Here is a 17,183-nt window from a genome sequence, read left to right as displayed (position 1 = left end):
TTACAGCTTTATTGGACATTCATTGGGCAATTTAATAATCCGTTCAGTGCTTACAAGGCCACGGTTTAAATATTACCTCAACAGACTTCATACCTTTCTGTCACTTTCTGGACCTCACCTTGGTACGCTCTATAATAGCAGCGCGCTTGTTAACACAGGTACGATGTTTTATTGTTCAGTATAAAAAATATGGCATGGGGAGAAGATATAAGTTCAAATTTAATATTTTTAGATATTTATTTTAGAGCCAATTTGTCACATACTTGGAGTTTCATGGGAAAAAAAAAGATGTGGCTATTTTTTTATTTTGTCTGGCACATGAAATAAGGTGATAAAACGCATTTCAGAAAATGATATCATACTGAGATATTTGTCATCACAGTAGCATTTTTTCCTGTTTTTAGTAAACTATCTAAATATTTCCAGTAAGTGTTACTCTTGTAAACAAGCTATTCTGTTCTTTAGTTGAGCAGATAACAAATTAATATCTATACTTAATATACTGTAAACTTACAGAATGTTTTATATAGAATGTTAATTTTGATTTTGGTATGATAATGATGAGGGGATATTATGAGAAAATAAATTCTAAATTTTTTAAAGAAACTAAGATTAGAAGTAAATATTCTCCTTAAGAAAGATCTGATACTTGATTTGCCCTTTATTTGGCTTTGTTTTTCCCTTAGATTTTTTTAAAGTGGTTTTTATAGTTTGATCAATTGATTCCCATTGTAAGAATAAATTAGATTTCATCTGACTTTTTTCATTGAGCTGTGAAACTCTTATTTCCAATTTCTCTTCTACCTCTTTCATTGACAAATGAACCATACATTTTCCTTTGTATCCCATTTCAAATGATGGTGCTCAGAAGATGTAGCTAGTTCTAGAGTTTTACAGTTTCAGAAAGAGGGCATGAGAAAAGTGAAATCCATAAGTAACACAACATGGAGCCCAGTATGAATAGGATACAGCACTTTGAATTACCTTCTTTTTCTTCACTAAACTACTCCCCAGGTAGGCTTACAATTAGCACCTTTAATCTGTTAAAGGGTTTTTTCCTCTTCTCTTCCCCTGTTCACCTCTGTTATATTAGAAGCAACAAAAGTAGAAATGCATAGTCCACAATCTTGAAAACCAGCTCCAGAGTGAAGTGTCACTTAAGGGGAAGATGCATTTAAATATGGGTAACTGATAATATAAATAAATACAGTTAAATGTGGAATTTAAATTATATTCAGCTGTTGTTAGAAAACTTTATCCAATGGCTCATTCTAAGCGTTTGTCCTTATACACTCAGTCTACCGTAACTGAACTCTGCTTATCTACCAAGACTTAGTGCTCCGGCATGTGGATCTGCTACTGTGTTTGAAGTGTTATCCCCCTCTGCTTCATTATAATTTGAACAAATACATCTAAAGGTGTAATTTCCCCAAATTTGTTCTTCAGGGGCCATTACCGATTTCATTACTGAATGAGGTAGAAATAGCATGCCCTCCGCACCAGCAGTAACCCATCGTTAACCTGTGTGTGTGTGTGTTTATATTTGTTATCAGAATATGGAAATGTTTTTCAAATATATTTTTTATTCACCAACAAAATGCTAATTTGGGGGTGTCATATTTTGAAATGAAATATATATTAAAATTAATAACCTTGGCATATGTTATTATATATTTCCAGTTTATAACTCACATATCATTTATAACCGTCTAGGTCTGTGGTTTATGCAGAAATGGAAAAAATCAGGTTCTCTTTTGCAATTGACATGTCGAGATCACTCAGACCCTCGCCAAACTTTCCTATACAAGCTCAGTAAGAAAGCAGGTAAGCACATGGTAACAGTTTTGAAAACATTCACTTTTTAAAAATAAACCTTTAGCAAATAAATTATCAGCATGTTTTTCTGGTGATTAGAAAACTGTCAAATCGATTGTACTTTCTTAGTAATGAAATAGCAGACTCATAATTAAAACTAAGCAATTGATAGCATGGTTTAATTTTTTTCACATGATTATATTTATTATTATGAGCTGCACAGCTACTTTGAAATTATCCTTAAAATTTTATCATTTATAGTTCATCTCAGTTATAAATAAGTCAGTCCATCTTGGAGCTGGGCCTCTGCGTGTCCGAGCCCCCCGTCCTTCTGGCTGTCCCAAGTGCAGTCCTCAGCCCTTGCTCTAAACCGCCACATGTATGTTTAATTTCCTATTCTAAAGCTAGCAAGCATTTCTGGAAAACAGCAGAAACTAAAGTTAATAGTTATTTCTTCTACAGATTCTCACCAGTGGATGAATCCTGTTACTCATCTCTCATTAACTTATGATTAAGTATGTTCCCCATCTTGCTTGTGTATTCTAGGCTTTTACTCCCTGAAGTCCCCAGCCTCCCCTTTGCCATCCTCACCTCTGACCTCTCATCCCTTCTGATTCACCCTCACACTCCGTCTGCCCAGCACTTTCTTTCCGCTGTGTCCTTGAAAGTCTCTGAGGAGAACAGACTGCCCTCATCTTATCTTCTTCAAAGAGTGTCATCTCCACAGTGGAGACGTAACTGAAACCTGGATAACCCTCCCTCCCCCTCACTCCCTCTCCACCCTCCCCCGTTCCCACCCTCCCCCATAACCCCCTGCACTCCCCACTCCTGCCATTATAGAGCAGAGGTTGGCAAACTTTTCCTCTAAAGGGCCAGATAGTAAAGCTTTTGGCTTTGTGAACTGTATGATCTCAATTGTAACTACTCAGCAATACCATTGTAGCACAAAAACAGCTGTAGACAGTACATAAACTAATGGATGTAGCTCTTTTTCAGAAAACTTTATTTACCAAAAAAAAAAAAAAAGAAAAAGGCAGCAGTCCAGATTACACAGGCCGTATACCTTACCAGTCCCGGCTATAGAAGACATTCAGTTTCTCACATACCAAGTACCATCCAGAGGTGGGAATTGGTCCTTTTGCATCCTATCCCAATCACAGTCATTACTCCTCCACTGTCATGGAAACTGCTGAGCTCCTGGGCCATCCTCACATATTCAGTGGGAACTTTGAGAAAAGTTCATTCACAAACATTTATTACACAGTTATGCTTAGGAAGAGATATTTTTCTTGGGTCTTAGTATACTTAATCCTAGCATCACTTTTAGTGATTTGATGAGTCAGCCCTCTAGAGGATTCATCAAGCTCTACAGAGCCCCTCTTAGCTCTGGTAACCTTCATTCCACTCCACTTTGAACCCAAACTTAAGCCCTGGCCTTTTAAATAAAAAGATTTTTTGAGGGGGTAGGTAATTAGATCTACTTATTTATTTATTTTTAATGGAGGTACTGGGAATTGAACCCAGGACCTTGTGCATGCTAAGCATGTGCTCTACCACTGAGCTATATCCTCCCCTAGCCCTGGCCTTTTAAATCTGTTTTTATCTTCATTCCTATGTCCTCCATCCTGCTCTTGAAACATTTGATAGAGACACGACAGATTTAGTAACTGAATACAGCCCACTTTATTTGAGCCCTGTTTTAACCTTTACAGGACCCTGTCTTAAATATTGTTATTAATATGAAAAAGATTTGGGAGTGTTTAGTTCATGTATTATCTGTTATTAGAACCAGTGAATGAAAAATTCTATTATAAGTGGAGTTTTATGATTTTGTTTCTTAAGAGTACTGAGTAACAACAATGTTATTTACAGGACACAGGAATATGTAGTTGATTCACACAACCACAAGGTATTCCTACAAAATCAAATAGAACATACAGTTCTCATGTGAGAAAAACTTACACTGACTGGGACCATTGTGTAGAGCTGAGGAGTTCGTACCACTGCTGCTGACAGGACAGGAAATAACTGAATATAAATGTTCCCTGGGGTCTGTGTATTTATACTGCATTTCACAAAGTAAAATTTAACTAGCAGTAGCAATAATAGCAACATAAGAAAATAAAAACACTAAAGAAAGCATAACTATAAATTTTTACTGTAAAAATTCTGTAATCCATGGCATTCAGATATTTGTATCACTAAGTTTATAATTATTAGTGGATGTGAGTAAATCTTTTGCACTTGAACTATTTTTAAGGATTAGTTATAACTTTTGCTTACAAGTTATGAATTTATTATTTGCCTTGTAATGGGTGACAAGACTTTCATCTCCACTCTGGTTGTACCAGCCTAGCACCGTTTAAAAGCCAAACTTTGAAGGTACACGTAGATAATAGTTTTAACTGAAACATTGACAAAGTTATCTAATCTAAATAAGATTCAGTTTCTTCATTGGTAAAATGGGAATAATAGTATCTTCCTCCAAGACCGTAAAATAAGATAATTCATGTAAAATGATTGCCATTCTGAATAGCATGAAACTCAGTAAATATTAGTTGGTAAAAACAGCCCTAAATGAAGAAGTGCCTGAACTAAAATATTAGTATTATAGATTATAGACATTTGCTTTCACATTAACATCATAAATCTATTTTAGAAGGCTTTTTTTTAGCAGAACTGTCAATATCACTAGCTACAAAAATTATCCAAATGACCTATTAATATTGTTTTTATGTTTTAAGATTTCTACTTGTAACTAGAAATAAATTTATTAGTTTACACTTGAATTAAATTAATATTATAGAAAATAACATGAAAGAATACTATTTTCTAATAGTCATAACTAGTGCGATAAATAGCATTGAAATATATGACTAATACCTAACACACATATGGCACTTACTGTATTCCAGGTGCCACCTAATAGTGTTACAATATTAGCTTATTTACCCTTGTGAAGTGGGAATGCTGTTGCCCCCATTTTGCAGATGAGGACACTGAAGCATAAGCAAGGCTGCGTACTAGCCTCAGCGCCTAAAACTACTGTTGTTACACTAAGCCATTAATGTATGTTTTCAAGAACTTTAGAAGTTTTTTTCTATTTGTAGTTTTAAATGTCAACAAATATTCATTAATTGATTTTAAAAATTATAATGTTGTCACAGGAGTTGGAACAAGTCTCTCTTTAGCTGTGTTCTTTTCTTTTTTTGGCCATCTGAAGAATTATGAGAAATGAGTTCCTAGGAAATTGCTTCACCTATATATATATACATATAATTACTTTATTCACAAAGTGAAAATATATGGGTTCAAGGGGGAGGGTACAGCTCAGTGGTAGAGCACATGCCTAGCATGCGTAACGTCCTGGGTTCAGTCCCCAGTACCTCCATTAAATAAATAAATAAGCCTAATTACCTCTCCCCTCCCAAAATATATATGGGTTCCTGTTAGAAACATAAGTAAATAAAACAGGAAAACAGAGCAGTGTTTACTTAACCATGTTAACTTAGCCAATATACTATTCTCAGGTGTTTTTAAATAATCATGAGACCTAGGTTTTTCTTTTATATTTTACTCTGCTAAAGCTCCAGAGTCTTGGATGCCCTTGTCCCATTATTGCTTCTGTTTCTTCTGAACGGCCAGTTTCCTGTTCCTTTGGAGAAAGCCTAAAAGAACCTGTCTAAGACGAAATCCAGCCTCTACCCTCTTCCCTCTTTTATTTAAGCAAAGTCTTCCTTTCTCTGCAGCATGTCCATGGTTAATAGCTTTCCTTAATTGAAACCTGGTCATTATTTTTTGTTTTTGTTTTTACTGTATTCATTATTTTAAAATCAAGGAAACATTTAAAACCTTAAAATGATTTGAGTGATTTTGAAAACAACTGAGAAATGTTATCCTTTTAGTAAAAATCTTATATTAAGTGTGAGTTACCTTGTTTGTTTTGTGAACACAATAAATCTCGTAAAGGACTACAGAAGTGTTACTTTTAAGAGGAAAGTATCTTTTTTGATTAAGGCATTACAATTATAAATACTGATTTTTATAGCCAAAAAACCTATAGCATTCTACAGATTGCTGACAGGGTATATGACTAATTCACACAGTGTAGTTGTAGCATTTCCAGTATGTCTGCCTTGAATACCAAGGGGCAGAAGAAAGAACTAGAGCAGTGTGGAAGGTAAGTGGATATGTGTGTCGATTAGGTGACACCAGCGATGCACAGGTCAGGCTACAGGGAGCGAAGGACCAGGGTGCTCCTGTGTTCCATCGTGAGGGCTCAGAAGTAGCCAAATAAGAATCTATTCAGTGTTGGGATTTCAAAAACACAATATCTTTATTTTAAGATCTTCCTAAAAACATCTGCTTAGGATCTCTTTACCAGCTGTTGAATTCTGACAAATAAACTATAACAATTAGAGGAGTCTCCTGCTGTGCTTCTGTGGCTCTAGATAATCTTTTCTTGCAGCAGATTGAGGAGGTACTTAATAATAGGCATCACTTGACTGATAAATAACATGTGTATTTTGTTTCTGAAAGTGTGGAAAAGAATCCGCATCAGTTAACATTATTTTAGGAAGTGAATTCTTTAAGATGTAATTTAAAATAAATGAGTAAAAATAAGAACAGTTTCACATTGCATAGACTATGTCCATTTAGAAAGCACAGGGTTCCTCAGCCTCAGCACTGTCGACATCTGGGGCTGAATGATTCTTCGTTGTCAGGGTCTGTCCTGTGCATCGTAGGGTGTTTAGCACTATCCCTGGCCTCTACCCGTTAGATGCCCAGTAGCGCACGCACCCCTCAGCACCCTCGCGTGCCCTACCCATTGCTTGTGAGAAACAGAATTTTCTCCAGACGCTGCTCAGTGCTCCTTAGGGTGCAAACCCAGCAGTTCAGAATGGTTATTTTAGCCATTGCCAGAAAGCAAACAGAAATGAGTCAATATGAATTGCTTTAAAACTCGTTGAAAGTTTTCAGAACAAACGAGCAGCTAAAGGTACCAGGAAGACTAAGATAATGACGATGAAAGCCGCCGTTACCAGTGTCGTTCATCATAAACCATGCAGTTATACCGTCCGGAAAGATACTGAAGATTTGCTTTAATCTTTTTCTTGTTAATCCTGAAAAGTAACTAAAATATTTAGAAACTTTTCTAGTTAAACTACCTCATTCTATAGATGGGGAAATCTTGTTACTTTCCCAAGTGAGAGGTAACTTTTCAACCAAGAACTAGTCACCTCAGGGGCTGAATGCAGTCCTAACCCGAAGCCCAGCTGTCAAGGCCGTCTTTGAGCAGGTGGGATCAGCGTAGGTGCAGAGATGTACTGAAGTACGAGGCTCCCAAAATGAAGACTTCAGATATTTGTATTAGCTGGACTTCAGCCCAGACCAGGTGCTCCCATGGCTCCCACCAGCATCGCGCGTCTGGGGCTACCATGTTTCACTTTGCGTTTCTGTCCTCTCTGGCCAACACTGCTACACGGGAATTGAAACCCAGAGACTCCAAAAAGAGTCATAGTCTGTTTAATTTGGTTCTTGGCTAATACAAAAAGCAAACTTCCCTACAGAAGCACAATAGTAGTAATAATACATTGTTGGTAAAAAACTTATTGTTGTAATAATCACTGATGACTAAATTTAAAATGCATTCTCAAACGATAGTGCTATCTTAGGAATCACATTTAAAAATATGACAATATGGTGTATTTATATCAGTATCAGGATCTTTGATTTTATTTATTTTATCAGCACGGGATCTGACTGTTAAGGGTTTCTTAGAAATCCCCTCACCTATTCCTTACCAATTTTGTGAACTTCTGTTCCACCGAGCTGCCCAGGCCTGAGGAGGCACAGGCCTTTGTCTCCAGGATCTTGGTCTAAAGCAGTTGATTCTCCACCTGAGCGTCATTCCTGTATAGAAGCACAGCAGAATCTCTGGAAAGAGCCATCATTTTGAAACATACATTTAATGTAATTTTAGTGTGATGACTGTTATTCTTACAATATAAGCAGTAGAAATAAAGCAGTGCCACGAAATGGGGTGGTTATTGGAGGGGAGTATAAAGTCCAAGGACAGATTCATTGATTGATTTGTTTAAGATAGGAGCTATTTTAATATTTTACCTGCATAAGAATGATCCATACAGAAGGGAAAACTGATGATGCAGGAGAAGGATGGGACAGCTACTAGAGCCATGTCCTTAAACAGATGGAGGGCTGGGACCTCGCTGGCCCGAGGTGGGAGCAGGAACGGGAGCAGAGGCAGAACATGAAGGTGGAAGTATGTGCAAGGTCTCTTCTGATCCCTATGTATTCTCAGTGAAATAGGAAGGTCAGAGGTGAGAGGGAAGAGGGGTGGGTAGAGGTGGTTTGAGGAAAACAGTCATTTGGGAAAATATAAAAATGAGCAATACTGAGCAAGGCTGCCCCAGGCTGTGCAATGTGCATGTCCACGCAGTGTTGTTCATGTCGACTGTAATGTGAACGGTGTCCCCAGAGTTGTGCAAGATGGCTGCCCATTACGGAGGACACGGATACACACCTCTTAGACAAATGAACAAGCCAACCGTACTATTACATGACAGATTTCATCCAGCTCAGGGTAAAATTTCAGTTAACAGCCTCATACTTAGATTCAGAAAGTACAGTACTTAAATTATCTTGGTTAGAAGTGAAGATGATGTACCATAGGACACTAGTTTTCACATTTTTGGCTCGTTTACCCCTTGAAAGAATTTTGAAAAAGTTTGTATCCCCTTGTATCATTTTACAGTGACACCTAAAACTATTTTCTGTAATTTTAAATAGTTGCAAAGGATTTATTTTCCAGCATATGATGTAGTACACATTTAATTATATTTTCATAAAAATATAAAGACGGCTCATTCAGTTGGGATTATAGATTAAGCTCATTTAATTTATGGAAAATATGTGCTATAAATGCTAAGTGGCACAGCCATTTCTTAATGTCAAACAGTCAAATCAAACTTACTTTTTGTAAGATAAAGTAAGACTTCATTCATATTTTGCTTGGTTCTCCCAGAAACATTTATACCCCAGGCCTGTACACCATAAGAGGATCTGAAATAGATTGGAGAAATATCTTTCTCTTGTAAAGTGGGAGACGGAAAAGTCATTTTTAGAACAGTACACACAGGGAAGTTGGGATCTAGAAATCAATTTTCTTAAAGATGTAAGTGCCCATCTACACTATGGAGAGTCTTAAATTACCCCTGGGGTAAGTGTATTCCACTTTGAAGACCTCTGCTCTGACACATAGATGATTCCCAAAATAGCACTGATGAAGTCATGGGTGTCAAATGATACCAAAAGAGGAATTGATTTCTCTCATGAAATGTGAAAATGAAGGGAAAAAGTCAACTTTTCTGAATGTCTTTCTAAAATATAATTTTAAAGATGTTTGTGCAACTGAGTTAATTCCTATTATAGACATTTGATTATTCCACTTACATCTCTAGAATTGTTTATATTCAAGTGGCCACAAAGTAGTATCTTCTCACTGGAAAAAGAAGGGATGACCTTATATTGGCATAGAGTGTGTGTGTAGATAGATAGATAGATAGATAGATAGATAGATAGATAGATAGATAGATAGATAGATAGATATAGAGAGAGATACCCTTGGCCGTGTGTTGGTCTAAACTCTTCTCACTATTAGGATTCTTAAATTCCAAGGAAGAAAGGGAACTTCTACAAAGATTTCCTATCTCTGGATCCACAGTAGTCCCCAGAATTGGTCTATCTCTAAGAATCTGAATTTCAGTGTGCAAAAAGTATCAAAATTTTATTCTGGAACATTCCAGAACAAAATTCTTTGTACTACACACCCAGTTCTAATGTGTTGCCATCTTTGATTTGTATCTTAATTATCGTGTAAAGTTTTGGTTTTTTATTTACTAGTCTTGAGCCAAATAGTAAAATTAGAACATTATTGGTACTAAAGAGGTCAAGATCATGGTTTCAGTACTTAAATGAGTTATTTAACAAAGTATCCTAAGGACACAAGCCCTAAACTTACCTAGTATACAAAAAAATAAAAATATTAAAATAGACCTGACAAAAGTCTGTTGGATGGATCACAAAAATTTTTTTTATTATTGGAAAACTCTAAGCATTTATCCTCTTGACATCATGCTTAAATAAGGAGAAAATATAAGTAATACTATGCAAGGATCAAATGAAAAAGTCAAAAGTCACCTTTAAATGATTTCATATAGGGTGTTTTGTTTGTTTTTATGGAAGCGTGTGCTTTTGTTACTTTGAGAAATAATCCTAAATATTGATGAATATCCTTTGGAAAATAAGAATGTCATGAAATACGTCCCGTAGAATTTTAGCCCACCACCTGTAACTTCTCCCTTAACCCCCCGCCACAGGCCTTGCACTCACTCAGCACAAACACACGTCTCCTATCAGCACATAAACCACATGCACTGAAGCTGGGGGTCTTTCAGAGAATATATGGACGTGTAGAGAAAGAATTCACCAGGTATTTGAAAAGCCATAAACATAATACTACTGAGGAAATAAAGTTTGTGGTCACTTAATATGATACTAGTAAGTATCTTAAATCTGGTTGATTATTACATTCTAACTCAGTGTTTTTTCTTCTTAGGGCTTCATTATTTCAAGAATGTTGTGCTAGTGGGGTCTCTGCAGGATCGCTATGTCCCTTATCATTCTGCCCGCATTGAAATGTGTAAAACGGCTCTAAAGGACAAACAGTCAGGTAACAGAATAAATCACAAGCATTTCAAAGAGTTCCATCTACAGGAGTCTGTACCAAGTTGTCCTTGTGGTCATGTTCTCTCTTCTTTCTCTTGTCCTCCCTTTCCTTTTACATCCTTTTCCTCCCACCGACAGTGACAGCTCTCCTTCCTTCATTTTCCTTCCTTTCTTTTCTCCTGCCATGTAAGGTGTTTTTGCCAGTGAAGTCATTTCTTTCATCTAATTACAAATGCTTGTCCATTTTACTGCCTCGGAAGTAATGCATTTTTTAATTTCCTCCAGATTACTGGGATTGGTGATTGCAGTAATGGTCATGCTGCATGTTCGACTGTACCTTACTTTTAGTCACAGATGGCAGAAAGCAGACTCATCAAGAACCAAAAGGGGTGCAAAAAATGAGTAAAGTCAGAAATGTAAGACGATAGTTGCAGCATCTGACACCACAGAAGTACAAGGATCATGAGAGATTACTATGAACAATTATACACCAATAAAATGGACAACCTAGAAGAAATTAATACATTTCTAGAAATGTAAAATCTCCAAAGACTGAAACAGGAAGAAATAGAAAATATGAACATATAATTACCAGTAATGAAATTTAATTAGTTTTTAAAAAAAAAAAATCTCCCAACAAACAAAAGTCTAGGACCACAAAAGCTTCATTGGTGCATTCTACCAAAAAATTGAAGAAGAGGTAACAGCTATCCTCAAACTATTCTAAAAAATTAAGGATGAAGGAAGACTTAAAAATTCATTCTACAGTGCCAGTGTCACCCTGATACCAAAACTTGACAGAGGACCACAAAAAAAGAAAATTATAATTGAGTATCTTTCATAAACATAGAAGCAAAAATCCTCAACAGAATATTAGCAAATTAAATTCAACAAAAAAATTAAAGGGATCATACACTAAAAGTGGGATTTATCCCAGGGATGGCAGGATGGCTCAGTATCTGCAAATCAGTGGGTGTGACACATCACATTAACAAAACAAAAGATAAAAATCACATGATCATCTCAGTACATGCAGAATTTGACAAAATTCAACATCCATTTATAATAAAAACTCTCACTAAAGTGGGTGTAGAGGGAACATATCTCAACAGAATAAAGGCCATTTATGACAAACCCACAGCGAACTTCATACTCAGTGGTGAAAAGCTGAAAGCATTTCCTCTGAGATCAGGAACAAGACAAGGATACTCCCTCATCACTTTTATTCAAATAGGATTGAAAGTCCTACCTACAGTAATCAGAAAAAGAAATAAAAGTCATCCAAATTGGAAGGGAAGAAGTAAAACTCACTGTTTGTAAATGGCTTGATACTGTATATAGAAAATCCTAAAAGCACCACAAAAACTATTAGAAGCAATAAATTAATTCAGTAAAGTTGCAGAATACAAGATTGATATACAGAAATCTGTTGCATTTCTATACACTAAGAACAAACTGTCAGAAATTAAGAAAACAATCTCATTGTACAATTGTATCAAAAAGAATAAAATACCTAGGAATAAATCTAACTAAGGAGATAAAAGACCTGTACTTGGAAAACTTTAAGACAGTGATGAAAGAAATTGAAAGTGACACAAACAAATGGAAAGATATACTGTGTTCTTGGATTGGAAGAGTCAATATTGTTAAAATGAGCATAAAACAAATGGAAAGATACACTGTGTTCTTGGATTGGAAGAGTCAATATTGCTAAAATAAGCATACTACACAAAGCAATCTACAAATTTAATGCAATCTCTGTCAAAACACTGAGGACATTTTTTGTTTTTTATTTTTGTTCTTTTTTGTGGGGGCAAAAGTTAGGTGTTTGTTTTTAATGGAGGTACTGCGGATTGAACCTGGGACTTTGTGAATGCTAAGTACATGCTCTACTACTGAGCTATACCCTCCCAAAACACCCAGGACATTTTTCACAGAACTAGAACAAATAATCCTAACATTCATACGGAACCACAAAAGACCCCAAATTGCCAAAGCAATCTTGAGAAAAAAGAACAAAGCTGGAGGTATCACCCTCGCAGACGTCAGACTATACTGCAAAGCTACAGTGATGCATGGCAATGGCACAAAAGCAGACACACAGATCAATGGAACAGAATAAACCTAGAAATAAACCCACACACATACGGTCAATTAATCTATGACAAAAGAGGCAAGAATATATCAATGGAGAAAAGACAGTCTCTTCAATAAGTGGTGCTGGGAAAACTGGACAGCTACCTGTAAAACGCTGCAATTAGAACATTTTCTCACCCCATATAAAACAGTAGACTCAAAATGGATTAAAGATCTAAGTGTAAGACTAGAAACCATAAAACTCCATAGGCACTCTTTGACATAAGTTATAGCAATATTTGCATCTCTCTCCAAGCAATGGAAGCAAAACCAAAAGCAAACAATCGGGACCTAATTAAACTTAAAAGCTTTTGCACAGCAAAGGAAAGCATCAGTAAAACAAAAAGACAGTCTACTGAATGGGAGAAAATGTTTGCAAATGAAATGTCTGATCAAGAGTTAATATTTAAAATATATAAACAACTCATAAATTCAATATCCAAAAACAAACAACCCAATCAGAAAAATGGGCAGAGGACCTGAATAGACGTTTTTCCAAAAAAGATGTACAGATGGCCAACAGGCACATGAAAAGATGCTCAACATGACTAGTCATCAGGGAAATGCAAATCAAGATCACAAATAACAAATGTTGGTGAGAATGTGAGAGAAAGGGAACCCTTGCACGCTTGTAATGGGAATGTAAACTGCTGCATGGCTGCGTTGTGGAAAACAGTATGAAGTTTCCTCAAAAAATTCAAAGTAGAACTACCATATCCAGCAATTCCATTTCTGGGTGTATATCCAAAGAAATGGAAAACACTCATTCAAAAAAATATGCACCCTAATAGTCATAGTAGTATTGTTTACATAGCCAAGATATCAAAGCAATGTTGCGTCCATTAACAGATGAATGGATGAAGAAGATTTGATACATACGCACGCGCGCACGCACACACACACACACACACAATGGACTACTACTCAGCTATGAAAAAGCATGAAATTTTGCAACAACATGGATGGACTTGGAGAGTATTATGCTTAGTGAAATAAGTCAGACAAAGAAAGACAAATACTGTATATTTTATCACTTATATGTGGAAGCTAAAAAATAAAGCAAATGAATAAATACAAGAAAACAGAAACAGAGAACAAACTAGTGGTTACCAGTGGGAAGAGAGATGGGGAAGGGGCAAGATAGAGGTAAGGGATTAAGAGGTACAAACTGCTGTGTATAGAGTAAATAAGCTACAAGGATATACTGTACAGCACAGGGAATAAAGCCAATATTTTATAGTAACTTTAAAAGAGTATAATCTGTAAAAAATATTGAATCACTGTGTTGAAACTTGAAACTAATATAATGTTGTAAATCAAACTAGTGCAATATAAAAAATTATTTTTAAAACTTTTTTTGTGAATGTATATAATAATCCCTCTTTCAAACACCTCTCTCTTCTTTTTCTAATTATACTTCTGTATACTACTCCCCTCTCATCATTACGCAGGCTACATCCTGTCTTTCGTCTGAAATTTAATTCTTGCCTCCCTAAGATTCACACGTTGCCGGACATGTGTTAGCACTAATCTGTTAGTAATACAGTAATGTGTGATCATTAAAAACCGTCTTGCCCCTTTAAGGCAGCTTGTGCTTTTACGTGTATGTATACCTAACCTTTATCTTTTATGCTTTGCATGCCCTCAATAAATCCACTGTAAGAATTAACAGAAAGAGGGAGAGAGGAGCACAACTCTGGAATTAAAAGAAGCAGCAAGCATGAAATAAACCTGCAGACCAAAAAAAAAGAAAAAAATCTGATCTTTGAGTCAAACTCACATTTTTCTCCTGATTATGGGAAGTTGCTATTCTTTCTCAAAATAAATTGGAAATATGTGGAATGTTGACCGCCACGGAAACTTTTTTAAAGTACTTGCTCTAGACTCGAGTTTTTAGTTTGGCCCCATCATAACATCTCAGCACAGCAACCTTACTTTCACAATGGTTTAGTGAGTTATATGTGACTTAATGTTGAAGAAAACTATTTTCTCTGTTGTATTTATTGCTTTTAATTAAAAATATCAAATTGACAAGAAAGCTGTACAGTAAGTTTGTTATTTTACTTGGCTAGATAAATAATGTGATTCTTTATATTTTCTAAAAAAAAGTCTCAAAAACAATATTCAAGAAAAAAACCTTTTAAAACATTTTTCTGCTTTAAATGGAAATACCATAACTAAATTTTATAAATTATATGAAAGTTGACTTAGAATTTTTTTCAGTTATTCATGTGAACCCATTTTCCTTTTCTCTGTTTGCTCCATAGGACAGATATATTCAGAAATGATCCACAATCTGCTTCGCCCGGTTCTGCTAAGCAAAGACTGTAACTTGGTTCGATATAATGTCATCAATGCATTGCCCAATACAGCTGATTCGCTCATCGGGAGAGCTGCACATATAGCTGTTCTTGATTCAGAAATCTTCTTAGAGAAATTCTTTCTGGTTGCTGCCCTTAAATATTTTCAATAGGATAAAAACGCTGTTAGAGACTTGACAATTACCTCATTCAGCAGTGATTCAGATAATGTATTATATTAAACTGTAGATGCTGATACGTTCTAAGATATATTTATACCTTTTTATATGGAAGATAATTTATATCATCCATGTTTAGAGCTTTTTAAACATCAACTTTACTTTCTAGGTAATGTGGCTGTGCAATATTTTTTTAATTTTATCTTTTTACTTTTCTATTACTTTTTCATATATTTTGCTACATAAGTATTTCAGTGAAACTTTAAGCCCACATGTATGTCTGATTGTTTATTGTTGGCTTTCCACAATCCTTACATCAGACACGTTGTATTAGAGGCATCATTGCTAGAACAGCATGGAATTTTAAATTTTCTAGTATTGGGGTATTATTTAGTTAATTATAAATTTTACTTTTAACATTTTACTATGTTTTAACTGGAAATAAAATTATGGCTGCTAAAATATATTTTTTGAAATCAACTCTGTAGCCCTCTCAAACCAGGTAGTTCATACATGACAATGTTATAAAAGTTTTCTATAGAAAAATCATTATTACTGTTGCTAGTAAACATATGTCATGCCTATTAAAATATATTTTCTACTGGTGATTTCAACATTATTTCTCATATTGACTTTTACTACTGGAACTTTTTATGTTCATGTTAGCAGCATCTAGAGATTTTTGAATGTTTGAATGCCCTCTGCCTTGATTTGGTTGGAATTTTGCTAAATTTGGTAATGTTGCTTGAACTTTCTGACTACATTTAACTTTTTTCATGGACTTCCTTGTATGTACATAATAATTAAATGTTGAAATTTATGGAATACTTTTATGAATTTAGATAATTTTTAAATATTAAAGTTTGTTGAACTAAAGAGTAATGTAAATAAAATAATTCATGTTTAAAATGGAACAAAATAATTAACTTTACATGTTGGTGATACAGGTGCAAATGTTTTGATATATGGAGCTGTTAAGTCTTTTGACTTTACTCAAGGTGCTGAATAGCATTAAATTCACTATTTTCCTTTCCTGTTTTACTTGTGAAAGTAATAATGCACTAAGGATCAGTAGATGGTCTGTTTGCATTCGCCAGTTGTGATAGACTGAAGGTTTTTGTAAGTATGTATTGTGAAATTGACGCATGTTTATTTTTAGCATTGTGTTACTGCCTCTGCTGTTAATAAATGAACAAATGGCTCTCTGGAGGAACAGCTAAAACACTTGCTTATTTTCAGAATACGAGAGGTATATTGTTATTTATAACTGGATAGACTATATTAATTAACTTTATAGAACCAACATGATTGTATAATTTACAGCCTTTGTAAAGTATTTTTATAATTTACATCTTTTGCATATATTAAGTGTAGTTAAAAGGTATTTCATTGATTGTTCTCCATAATTCTTTACTTTTTAAAAAGTACGTGAAAAGTTGATGAATTGACAGCAATAATATACCAAATGCCTTATACCTGGGAAATGTAAATATACGTATTATTCACCACGTATTTTTGTTACACACATTTTTCATCGTCACATAACTTGGTCCTGAGTTTGAAATATCATACTTTCTTCTTTTATTCATTTCTTTTTATTTATTTCCCTTTTTTAACTAAAAAAAGTTCAAACTTATTCTAAGTTTGAATAATCTTCCAGGTTTATCAAAGTATTCATTCTTATTTGTAATCATGTAACTGTATTTTATGATCACGGTTGGTTGATTGGTTTTTAGTTGTTCTAATACAGTTCTAAAAGTACACCAATGATCAAGATTTAAAATATAACAGATTTAACTTCTGATTTACCAGGGAAACTATCATATGGTATTCACCTTCAGATTCAGAGTGCAGGGGTGGGGTGGGATTCTGAGGGAGAGGGGAAATGATTATCCGAAAGCAGTGTAGTTGACTCTTAAAGAACAAATCTCAATAAAGTATATACAAGTCAGAATCCTGGTTTGCAAACAACAAAAAACGATTGTGATTAACTTAAGCAAGAGAA

At 35.0% G+C, this 17,183-nt stretch overlaps 1 protein-coding gene across 8 annotated transcripts in view; it reads left to right on the top strand.

Moving 5' to 3' along the window:
* FAM135A (family with sequence similarity 135 member A) overlaps nt 1-16,690 on the top strand; it is a 119,663-nt gene extending 102,973 nt beyond the window's left edge. For all 8 annotated transcript variants that reach the window (XM_032484449.1, XM_032484443.1, XM_032484451.1 and 5 more), the window contains 4 exons: nt 7-158; nt 1,714-1,824; nt 10,454-10,567; nt 14,967-16,690. In XM_032484449.1, coding sequence (XP_032340340.1) covers nt 7-158; nt 1,714-1,824; nt 10,454-10,567; nt 14,967-15,172 — 583 coding nt within the window. In that variant the 3' untranslated portion in view covers nt 15,173-16,690. The remainder of the gene's footprint in view (nt 1-6; nt 159-1,713; nt 1,825-10,453; nt 10,568-14,966) is intronic.
* The last annotated feature ends 493 nt before the right edge of the window (nt 16,691-17,183 follow it).

The sequence above is a fragment of the Camelus ferus genome, chromosome 8, assembly GCF_009834535.1.
Source record: "Camelus ferus isolate YT-003-E chromosome 8, BCGSAC_Cfer_1.0, whole genome shotgun sequence".
In the NCBI taxonomy this organism is placed as follows: Eukaryota; Metazoa; Chordata; class Mammalia; order Artiodactyla; family Camelidae; genus Camelus; species Camelus ferus.
The sequence above is the reverse complement of the archived record's forward strand: the minus strand, read 5'-3'. Positions and strand labels throughout refer to the sequence as shown.